Genomic DNA, 10,792 nt, shown 5'->3' on the forward strand with positions numbered 1-10,792 from the left:
GCAGGAAGGAGCTCTTCCCCGAGGCCCTCAGTAGTGGATTGAACGCGGAGAGAGGACGGCAAGTGAGGTCCTTGCCTTGAATGCAGTCACGCTGGGTTCAACCCAGCATCACCTATAGGTTCCCCGAGCTCCACCAGGGCCAGGAATAAGCCCTATGCATCTCTGGGTCACTGTCACTGTCATCCCGTTGCTCATCGATTTGTTCGAGTGGGCACCAGTAATGTCTTTCATTGAGACTTACTGTTACTGTTTTTGGCATATCCAATACCCACGGGTAGCTTGCCAGGCTCTGCCGTGCAGGCTCGATACTCTCGGTAGCTTGCCGGGCTCTCCGAGAGGGGCAAAGGAATCGAACTCGGGTCAGCCATGTGAAAGGCGAACGCCCAACCGCTGTGCTATCGCTCCAGCCCATACATCTCTGGGTGTAGCCCCCAAACAAACAACAACAAAAGAGTGCCAAGGCACAGAGGAGAGGGAGCAGAGCAGGTGAGGTGCTTGCCTTTCCCGGGGAGGTGAGAGGTTCGAGCCTGGGTATCCCATATGGTGACGATTTGACACTGATGTCTTGGGGGAGGGAAGGGCACACCCAGCAGTGCTCGGGGCTTACTCCCGGCTCTGCACTCACGGGTCACTCCTGGCAGAGGCACCTGAGCCCTGAGCACCCGTGGGTGTGGCCCCCAAACAAAGAACAGATGCAGGCAATGACGCCCACACCTCCCGGTCTGACCCGACCCACAAACGGAGCCTCTGTAACTCTGATGCTTCGAGACAGAGATGCGATCACGCGGGAGTCAGGTGGGCCAGGAAGTTTATGACCCTGGTCTCGTAAAACGGGGTGAGGTCAGACGGCCATGGAAGCCGGCTGTGAAGATAGGCAGAGGGAGGCGGCATCATGCCCGGAGAATCCAGTGATGGCCAGAAAACCCACCCACAGCCACAAAGAGGCAGCAAGTGTGAGGGCTCCGGGGCCTGGCGGAGGAGCACGGTCCAGCCCGGGACTCAGTCTCCCGCGCCCGCTGTCAGCCCTGGAGCTGGTAAGCCCCGTTCCACAGCACATCCTATTTTTGTGGTTTGGGAGGGGGAGGGGTGGCACAGCTGTGGATGCTCAAGGCTGACTCCTGCCTCTGTGCTCACGGATCACTCCAGACAGTGCTGGGGGACCGGGTGGGGTGCTGGGGATCGAACCCAGACCAGCCGCGGGCAAGGCAAGCGCCCTGCCCACTGTGCTATCTCGCCAGCCTGCCCTGAGTATATTCTAGAACCTCGAGGGAATGCGCTCCTGCCGGTGCTGGTCACCCAGCATGTGGGACTCCACTCGGCCGCAGGTGCCTCTGTCCACCCGGCTCTCCGCACCCCTACAGCGGTGAAGGAACAGACCCCACACAGCAGCGACGCTCAGGCAGCGGCTTTAATGGGGCTGCCTCGGTCCCCTTCCCCCCTTCCCTCCAGCCCAGCCTTGGGGGGAGTCCTATGATGGGGGACCAGGGCCCGCTGGCCTCGGCTGGAAAGGTTTTCGCCCCAGAAGGTCCGACTTAGGCTGGGACCAATGAACACCGAGGCAGCGGCGGGCAGGGGAGCCTGCGGCTGATGTCCCTGCGCCCTGGCTGGTGGCATCGCTACAGCTTCATGCCGCTGCGGCGCCTCGAGTCCTGCCGGGTAATGGGGCTGAAGTTCATGATCTCCTTATAGATGTGCTCTGCGGAGGCGGGGTGGGGGCGGTGTCAGGGGGAGCTCCAGGGGGCGGAGGGCTCAGCGAGTCCCCCCCCAGTGAGACAGCGGGAGGCGGGGAGGCGGAGGGAACCCCGGGAGGGAGAGGGAGGGGCCACAGGGGCGGCGGGAGGGCGGGGGCGCGGGCTTACGCTTCCACTCGTCCACCGTGAGTTTCTCGTTCTCCAAGGCATCCTCGAAGGGCTGCAGGGCCACCGTCTCCTCCTCGGGCTCCCGGAAGGGCTCGAAGAACGGGTGGGCGAGGGCCTGTGTGGCCGTCAGACGCTTGTCCACGTCCAGCTCCAGGATCTTCTCCAGCAGGTCGGTGGCTGCAGCGAGAGCACGTGAGCCACCCCCAGCCCAGGCCCAGGAGGGCACCCCCTTCTCCCCAGGACCAGGAGGGACCTCCTTCTCCCCAGGCCCAGTCAGAGACTCACCCTCGGGGCTGGCACGTGGGAAGAGCTGAGAAAAGTCCTTCTTGGGGCTCTGGGGCAGGGACTGGATGTAGGATTTGGCCTGGCAGAGAGCTGGGTGTGAATGAGTGTCCTGACCACCCCCTCCTGACCTCTATCCTCTATCCTCTATCCAGCATAGGCCTGGGATGGTCCCAGGTTCCAGAAAAAGCCCAGCGACAGTGGAGGGTCCCAAAATCCCTTTGTAGAAAAACAAAAGACTCTTGGGGCTGGAGCGATAGCACAACGGGTAGGGCATTTGCCTTGCATGCAGCCGACCCAAGTTCAATTCCCAGCATCCCATATGGTCCCCTGTGCACTGCCAGAGGTGATTCCTGAGTGCAGAGCCAGGAGTGACCCCTGTGCATCGCCGGGTGTGACCCAAAAAGCAAAAAAAAAAAAACAAAAAAAAAACCCCAAAGACTCAGCACTCCCTTGGAAATCTTGCATTCAACAGAGCTCCCCACCCGCCACAGCACCCCTAGATCCCAGCCCCCTTCCCCTCCCTGGGGATACACGACACGGCTAAAGGGCCAGGTCAGAGTTCAAAGGGGGATGAAAGGAGGGTGAGGTGAACCCTTCTTTGCCACTCAGAGCCCTGGTCAGCGGGGCGCAAGACTGAGGCCCCCCCAACCCCCAGGCCACTCACCGCCTTGTCCTTCAACTTCTGGACAAACTCTGCGCCCGGCACCCCTGTCACCTTCAGGATCTGCGACAGCTGGTCCAGGTCTGGCCTCGAGCTAAGGCTGGACACAGTCTCGCTTGGGGTCCTAGGCTGCCCTTCCTGTCACCCCTCTGTCCCCGCCAGCCCGGCCGTGGCTTCCCGTGTCCTGGGTGCTGCCTGTGTCTAACTGTCCCCTGCTTCCCAGACAAGGGTCCTCCCCCACCGAGAACCCGGGTCTCTAGAAGGCTTCCCCCTGCATGGCTGGGGCCCCCACATACACTCCTAGACTCTCTTTTCATCACCTGTGTGTGACAGGGACTCTTTGTCCTCTTTCCCACGCTGTGCAACAGAGACACCACACACTCCAGTCTTTCTTTTGGGGTCACACCTGCCGGTAGAGCTTGGGGCCCATGAGGTGCCGGGAATGAGACTGGGGGTCTCACGTGCACAGCATGTGCTTTCGCTCTCTGAGCATTCGCCACCCGGCACAAACGCCAGGCAGTCCCCGAACCACAGACAGGGCCCAGCTTGCGTGGCGCCACTGTCAGCACTGTGACGACTCCTACAGGGAACACAGGTCACAGTCTCAGGAGAGAGTGATGGGGCCGCAGTGACACTACACAGCCAGCTCGGGTTCGATCCCCGGCCCCACATGTGGTCCCTGCGTCCTGCCCAGGAGTGAACCCTGAGCCTACAGGTAGGAATAAGCCCTGAGGAACACTGAGTGTACCCCCCAAATTCTCCCCTTCCCAAACGAAAGAAAAGAAAGAACAGGGGATGGGAGATGTGATTCAAGTAGACCCTGAGTTTGATGCCCGGTACACAGAGAGCCCTGAGCACTGCCCAGCGTGGGCCCAGAATCAGACTAAGGAGTTGGTGGGGGAGGGGGAGAGAGGGGCAGAAGGGGAGAGACAGACTCAGAGAGAAAGAGAGAAAAAGAGAGGAGAGAGAGGAACACAAAGAGAGAGACAGAGAGGGGGCTGGAGTGATAGCACAGCGGGTAAGGCGTTTGCCTTGCACACGGCCGACCCAGGTTCGATCCCCAGCATCCCATATGGTCCCCTGAGCACCGCCAGGAGTGATTCCTGAGTGCAGAGCCAGGAGTGACCCCTATGCATTGCAGAATGTGACCCAAAAAGCAAATACATAGATAAATAGAGAGACAGAGAGAGGGAGAAAGAGACAGAGACAGAGAGACTGAGGAAGTAAAAAGTATCTAGGAAGGACTTTATCCCAGTAAGCTAAGCACTGGCTCTTCCGGCAAAGGATACAATCTTTCCCTTTGAACAGAGTCCTGCCCGTCAGCATCTCCGCCATGATGCAGCCCACAGACCAGATGTCCACTGCAGAGGGAGGGGAAGGACAGTGTCAGCTGGCCAGGACAGTGCCAGGGATGACAGGGAGCCTGGGCCCTGCCAGCCTGGACACTGACCCGTCTGGTTGTAGTTCATCCAGCTGAGGATCACCTCCGGAGCACGGTACCAGCGTGTCACCACGTAGCCCGTCATTTCCGCATCCGCGTGCCGTGCCAGCCCAAAATCCAAGATCTATGACTCAGGGGACATTGGAAGAAGGTGCCCACTGAGGAGGGGAGACTCCTGGAGCTGCTTGGGGTGGGGGATCCTAGGGAAGAGCCCCGTCTCCCCGCCACCCCCATTGTACCTGGAACCAGCCCTGCCTGCAGTCCACTCACCTTCAGTTCACAGTCCTCGTTCACAGCCAGGTTGCCCGGCTTCAGGTCCTGTGGGAGGGGGAAGCGGGCCCTGGCCTGACAGGCTGTACCCCAGCCCAGCAGTGGCCCCCCCAGCCAGCTCAGCCAGCTCCCTCCACCCCAACTGATCACCCCCAGCAGTGGGCACTCACCCTATGGACGACCCCCGCCGAGTGGATATACTGAATGGGGGAGACAGAGAAATGTGAGAGCCGAGCCCCCATTAGTCACCCCCAACTCTTCTCACCCAGCCCCCAAGGCCTCCCCCAGATATCAGGCCTCAGCACCAAAGCAGCCCCTCTGCCACCCTGCAGGTGCCCGGACCCACCTTGAGACCCTTAAACATCTGATACACCAGGTACTGGACTTTGTCCTCACTGAACTCCACGCCCATGAGCTTCTGCAGGTCCGTTTGCATGAAAGGCATCACCAGGTAGCTGCAAGGCACGTGGACTTCTAGAAATGTCCCTGGTCCTTCCTACCCGCGCCAGGTCTGAGCCCCCGTTAGTGTGTGTGTGTGTGTGTGTGTGTGTGTGTGTGTGTGTGTGTGTGTATGTTGGGGGGTGAGCAAGGGGCATGACACAGCAGGGGCCTTTGAGATGAATGACAGCATGTGAAGACCCGCCCACCCCACGCAGCTGGCCAGCACCCTCAGCAGGCCTCCTGGCTCCCAGCCTGGCAGTGACCACCACCCGGCTGCCTGAGGCCAGGGTAAGTGTTTCCACTGGAGCGTGTCCAGAGCCAGGGTCCGGCTCTGCAAAGGCGCCCGCTCGTCGCCCTTTCGCACGGTCCTTCGAGAGGCCCGGAGGTGGGTGAGAAACGTCTGCCAGCACTTCCTTCTGCCTCTTTAAATATTTGCTCCCGGAGGTCAAGCCTGGCTGAGACGGCTTGGGTGAGCCCCGAACTTCTGATCTTCCAAGAGGGAAACAACGAAACCACTTCCAGCCGGGGTGGAAGGAGCGGGAGGGAGGCGAGGGGGCAGGGCGGGGGCTGCCCCCTCTTACGGGCCTGCAGAACAAGCGGGGACCTGCCACGCAGCTCAGGCCACGGGGAACGGCCTAACCCAGGAGGGACGTGAAGGCACAGAGAGATACTGCAGCAGGGACGGCACTTGTCGCACCCACAGCCAACCCCGGTTCAATCCCGAGCACTCGGCATGGGCCCCCAGCACCACCGGAAGGGACACCTGAGCACTGCTCACTCCGAATCACCGCTTCGTGGTGGCTGCTTTTGGTGTGATTCTCCAAATTAAAAAATAATAATAATTGTGGGGCTGGAGCAATAGCACAGCGGGTAGGGCGTTTGCCTTGCATGTGGCCGACCCAGGTTCGGTTCCCAGCATCTCATATGGTCCCCTGAGCACCACCAGGGGTAATTCCTGAGTGCAGAGCCAGGAGTGGCCCCTGTGCATCGCCGGGTGTGACCCAAAAATCAAAAATAATAATAATAATAATAATTGTAAAAGAAAAAAAAAGAGCGCTAAGGAAAGAGGAGGATGCGGGGGAGGAGGCCAGCCCTGTGAGCCGGTGACAGCGCCACCTCCTTCTGCCTGACCACTTCTCCCCACACTGTCTCTATGCATCTTCATCCTTCCCCCTTTCTCCTCGGTGGAAGCACACGGGCCTCTGTCCAAGATCCACCCTCCCCTGACCTTCCTTCTTCAAGGCCTCTCTCTGCCAGCTCTTGTGTCCCTACGGCAAGCGTGGCGGGCAGCGTGGCATCTGCTCCCACTGAAACTGGGCGGTGAAGGGCCCTCACCAGTGAAGGGCTGACAACCCCCCCGCCCGCACCCCCTTCACGTTGGACTTTCTGCAAGTCTGAGCCTCGCTCAAGCGTCTTTGCCTCGTTCACCTCTGATCAGTCTCCCTGGGTTTCTTTTTCTTTGGTTCCTCCCACGGATTTTCTCTCGAAACTGAATACCTCAGACCAGGGTACTGGACCGTGTTCTCCCTGGGTCTGAGCCCCCCTGATATTGCCTGGCTGAGGTCTGGGTTTATTGGCAACAGCTGATTAAAGAACTGAATATTCTGGGATGGACAGGTACTCGCCTTGCGTGTGACTGACCCCGGGTTTGATCCGTGGCACCCCATCCAGTTCCCCGAGCACAGCCAAGAGTGATTCTTGAGTGCAGAGCCAGCTGTGCCCTCACCCCCACCCCTTCCCCAAGAAAGAAACTATTCATGGGGCACGAGAGATAGTTGAGTGCATAGGGCACTTGCCTTGCATGTGGCTGACTCGGGTTTGATCCCCTGACAGCCCATATCATCCCCTGAGCCCACCAGGAGTGATCCCTGAGTGCAGAGCCCTGAACACAGCCGGGTGTGACCCCAAAGCAAGCAAACAAAAACAATAACAACCAAAAAAATCTGAATACTCCCAAGCTCTTCAAATGTTCAAGGGTCCCAGATGGGGTTTCTTTTCTCTCCTGAGATGCATCTTCTGCCACCTTGCTTCCAACTAGCGGGCTGGCCTTCCGGCTCTCCAGCCCCTCCCCCTGGTCTCTGCATCCCCATGGTGCTGCAGCCTCATGGGCCCTTAAGCCACTTGCCCAACCCTGAGCACTGCCAGGAGTAATGCCTGAGCAAAGCGCCAAAAGCACGGCCAGTGGCAGCCCAGACACCCCCATCAGCTCCCCCTCTCCTTGACGTGGATCCTGATGTGGCTCTCTGCCATCACCCCACAGGCCCTTCCTCTCTGGCTCCTCCAGCTCTTCTCCTATCTCTTGCCCCCTGGGGACTCCCCCAAACTGATCCGACCCCTCATCACCTCTGTGGCCGTGAGGCGGGCTGTGGATGAGGTCTGGGCACTCAGCTTGAGCATACCAGCCACTGGCCTCCCCCCGCCTCATTAACCTTCTCACCCCAACAGTCCGATCTCATATGTGGAAGCAATCAGACCTCAGCCCCGGCCGTGTCTTCTGGGACGCCTTCCGAACCTTTCTATTCCAGGCAAGTGCGCTCTCATCTCTCAGGATGGGGGTCAAATGTTGCCTCCTCTATGAAGCCCCCCCGAGGTGGCATGCAGTCCCAGTTGGTGCTGGCACAGCACACAGGTCCCTCTTCTGTGAATATTCGAACCCCAAACCGCAGTCCCCTAACTGTCCCCTTTAAATTCCCAGGCTAGGGCCAGCAGCTGTCTTTGCAAGCAGAGGTCCACTCAAAACATTCAACGCAAAACAAAGGCCAGGGAGCAAAGAGGCCTCTGGTTACGTTTGAAATAGGTTATGGGGGAAGCCCAGAACTTTCTATCTGTTAGATCACACACTACCCAGCACAGCCAGGCCTCTGGCAGCCTCGAGTTCTGTCTTGATGACTGTCAAACGCCCCATCAGTTGGAGACAGCCCAGGTTCCCTGACCCCCTCTCATGACAATGTTCAGTCCTGCACTTGAACCTGGGGGTGGGGGTTGGTTGCAGGGTGGGAGATTCAGTGGTGGCACAATGAGCTGGTTCCAGCCCCCTGGGTGCCAGCAACTAAGTCAGGGTCTCAGCTGCAGAGCGCGCAAAGCAGTGTGGGAACCCACAAGCCCCGCCCACTTCTTCCTGCTTGCTTTTCCCTCCACACTGGGTCGAAAAATCTTTCTTTTTTTGTTTTTTTTTGGGGGGGTTCACACCCAGCAATTCTCATGGGTTACTCCTGGCTCTGCACTCGGGAATTACTTCTGGCAGTGCTCGGGGGACCATATAGGATGCTGGGAATCGAACCTGGGTCGGCTGCGTGCAAGGCAAACGCCCTTCCCGCTGTGCTACTGCTCCAGCCCCGGTGGAAAAAAATCTTTCTGGGGCAAATCCTAACCCCAACACCCAAAGGAACAGGGGCCTCCAAGAAGCAGGGAGAGCCTATACCCAAGGACAGAACCCAATCCTTATCTGGGATGAACCTCCTCCTGAGAAGAAAGAATCAGTGTGTTCCCCCATGCTGAAGGATGCAGTGCAGCTCCACTCACAAGTCCTGGAAGTTGCGCAGGGAGGAGGCCGACGTGAAGACATCCAGGAGCCCGATGACCTGGGGAAGATCCGGCGTGAGAGGTCCCAGCGCGGGGCCACCCACCTTCCCCACGTGCCAACCCCGGAAGTCGTGAGGACTTCCCTGATCCAGAGGGAGCTTCTCAGTGCCCAGGGAGAGCCAGGTGCGGGGTACACCCCCAGGCTCTGTGCCCGTCCGGAGTCTGGTACTCTGGGCACCAGCAGGAACCAGGCCTTTCACCCTGCCGGCTGCCTGGCCTCTGGGGGCCAGGTGGAGGGGTCTGCCGAGGACTAAAACCCACATATTTTAAAATTCTTTTTCTTTTTTTTGGGGGGGGTTGGATTTGGGGTCTGCTCAGTTGTGCTCGGGCTTACTCCTGGCTCTGCACCCAGGGATCACTCCTAGCAGATCTCTCGGGACCATACGCGGTGGCAAGTACTAAGCCAGAGTCCGCCAGGTGCAAGATGAAGTGCCTTACGCTAAATGTGACTATCACACGCGGGAAAGACATGACCCATGATCCGGGGCCCGGCTCCTACTTCTAGAACAGCTAGTAACTTGCCTCTGGGGCCCAGTTCTAGAAGGAACTAACCGTCAATTTGCTCCTGTCACAGCTTACTTCGCTATACTGCCTGGGATGCCCAGAAAACCCTCCGGAGGAGTGAAGCACAATGCCCCGCGCCCCCAAACGCCAGCCCCGGCATTACAAGGGGCCCCGATCCGTTGCTGGCTCTGGGAGGGATCAAGGGCCTAGGATGGAAGCCCCCCGGGGCCTCACACACCACTGACAGCGCTGAGCCGCAGGGCCCGCCCCGCCCCCCACCCCAATCTAATAATAAAGCGTGGAACAAAGGTGGGAGGGGGCAGGAAGGAGACTGGACTCTCGGTGGGCTCTCCCCCTATCCCGAGGAGTGTCCCCCCACCCCCACCCCGCTGCTTACGTTCTCGTGCTGCATGTGTTTGAGCAGCACCAGCTCGCGGTAGGCCCGCTTGGCTAAGATCTCACACTGGAAGGGCCGGCACAGCTTCTTGATGGCCACCTTCACCCCTGACCGCTTGTCGATGGCCGAGCTGCGGGGGCACGGACGGGTCAGCACGACGGGCTGAGTCAGCTCCCCAAACTGCCCGGCCCGCAGCCCGGGCCAGGCCCCCCCTCCCCCCCAGCCCCTCCAGGTCGGCTGGGAAGGGAAGGGAAAATGCATTCCCCCCCCCTCCCCAACACACACACACCTGCCCCTCTTCCTCAGCCCCTCTCCCCTCGCCCTCCAATACCAGGGATGCGGGGGGACCTGCGGGTGGGGGGCGGGGGGCACAGGCATGAGTTGGAGGCGCCCTGCGCCGGGCACCGCACTCGCGTGGCTCATAGATCATTTCTCCACCGGGTGAGGGGGGCTCCGTGTGATCGCTGGGACCCACCGGGTCCCCGGTAACGCCCCCCGTCCCAGGCAATCGGAACCGGCTCTCACGCAGCCCACCGAGGCGCCCCAAAGCAGGGAGGGAGAAAGGGAAGGAGGAGGCGTCCGCGCGCGCTGGCCCCCGCCTGACTCCGTGTCCCCGGCGCGCCCCCGGGACACCTGCACGGGCCCAGGAGTCGGCGATCCCCCGGGGTCGCGCGGCCCCCAGCGCCCAGCGGGTGCGTGGACCCCCCCCCCCCCACACACGCGGGCTTGGAGAGGGGGTGCAGGGCGCGCGCCCGCCCCGTCGAGGGTCTCACCACACTGCGCCATAGGCCCCGCTGCCGATGTGCGTCGGGCACACGTAGGTCTTGGGCAGCTCCCAGGCCGTCTTGTGCACGTCCTGCCTGTAAAAGCTCTTTTTCCAGGTGAGGCTCATCCCGGGCGCTCCGTCGTCGCGGCGGCCCCAGCGCGGCGGTTCGGTTCGCGGCCCGCGGGCTCCCAGCGCCCGGGCCCCGCCGCCGCCCGGCCGGGCCCGCCCCGCACCCGCCGCTCCTCCCCGCGGGGGCGGGGGCTCGGGGGCCCAGACGCGCCGCACCTGCAGCGCCGCGCCCAGGTGCGCCGAGCGCCGCCCCGCCCCGCCCCGCCCCGCGCGGGGAGGCGGCGGGTGACGCCCCCTGGACGGTCCACCGAGTCACGAGAGCGGGGCAGGGGGCGTCCCTAGGGCGCGGGGAGCTCCTTCCCCACCCCACCCCCCACCCCCGAGGGCCCTGGAAGCCAGGGTCCCCGGCGGGGAACTCCGTCGGCACATTCATCTCTCTGTTTTATTTATTTATTTATTTTTATTTTTTGGAGACAATTTAGGGAGGGGAAAAAAAAAAAACCCAAACCAAACCCAT

General features: G+C 60.8%; 1 protein-coding gene across 1 annotated transcript; it reads right to left on the reverse strand.

The window, feature by feature from the left end:
- Positions 1-1,492: 1,492 nt before the first annotated feature.
- Positions 1,493-10,376, reverse strand: MAPK13 (mitogen-activated protein kinase 13). Its single transcript, XM_004619963.2, has 12 exons — positions 10,214-10,376; positions 9,441-9,570; positions 8,480-8,538; positions 4,863-4,971; positions 4,687-4,716; positions 4,517-4,564; positions 4,256-4,370; positions 4,095-4,166; positions 2,809-2,888; positions 2,145-2,223; positions 1,860-2,036; positions 1,493-1,696 (listed from the first exon to the last, which is right to left on the reverse strand). The coding sequence occupies exons 1-12, from the start codon at positions 10,330-10,332 to the stop codon at positions 1,617-1,619; spliced, it is 1,098 nt and encodes a 365-aa protein (XP_004620020.2). The 5' UTR covers positions 10,333-10,376; the 3' UTR covers positions 1,493-1,616.
- Positions 10,377-10,792: the final 416 nt, after the last annotated feature.

Source organism: Sorex araneus, chromosome 2 (genome assembly GCF_027595985.1).
Source record: "Sorex araneus isolate mSorAra2 chromosome 2, mSorAra2.pri, whole genome shotgun sequence".
Taxonomy (NCBI): domain Eukaryota; kingdom Metazoa; phylum Chordata; class Mammalia; order Eulipotyphla; family Soricidae; genus Sorex; species Sorex araneus.

Coding starts and splice junctions, on each gene's coding strand:
- MAPK13 (XM_004619963.2), bottom strand. CDS start 10,332: ATGAGCCTCACCTGGAAAAAGAGCTTTTACAGGCAGGACGTGCACAAG. Junction 4,565..4,686: donor CGGCGGGGGTCGTCCATAGG/GTGAGTGCCCAC, acceptor CCCCTCCCACAG/GACCTGAAGCCGGGCAACCT. Junction 2,037..2,144: donor CCCACGTGCCAGCCCCGAGG/GTGAGTCTCTGA, acceptor CTCTCGCTGCAG/CCACCGACCTGCTGGAGAAG.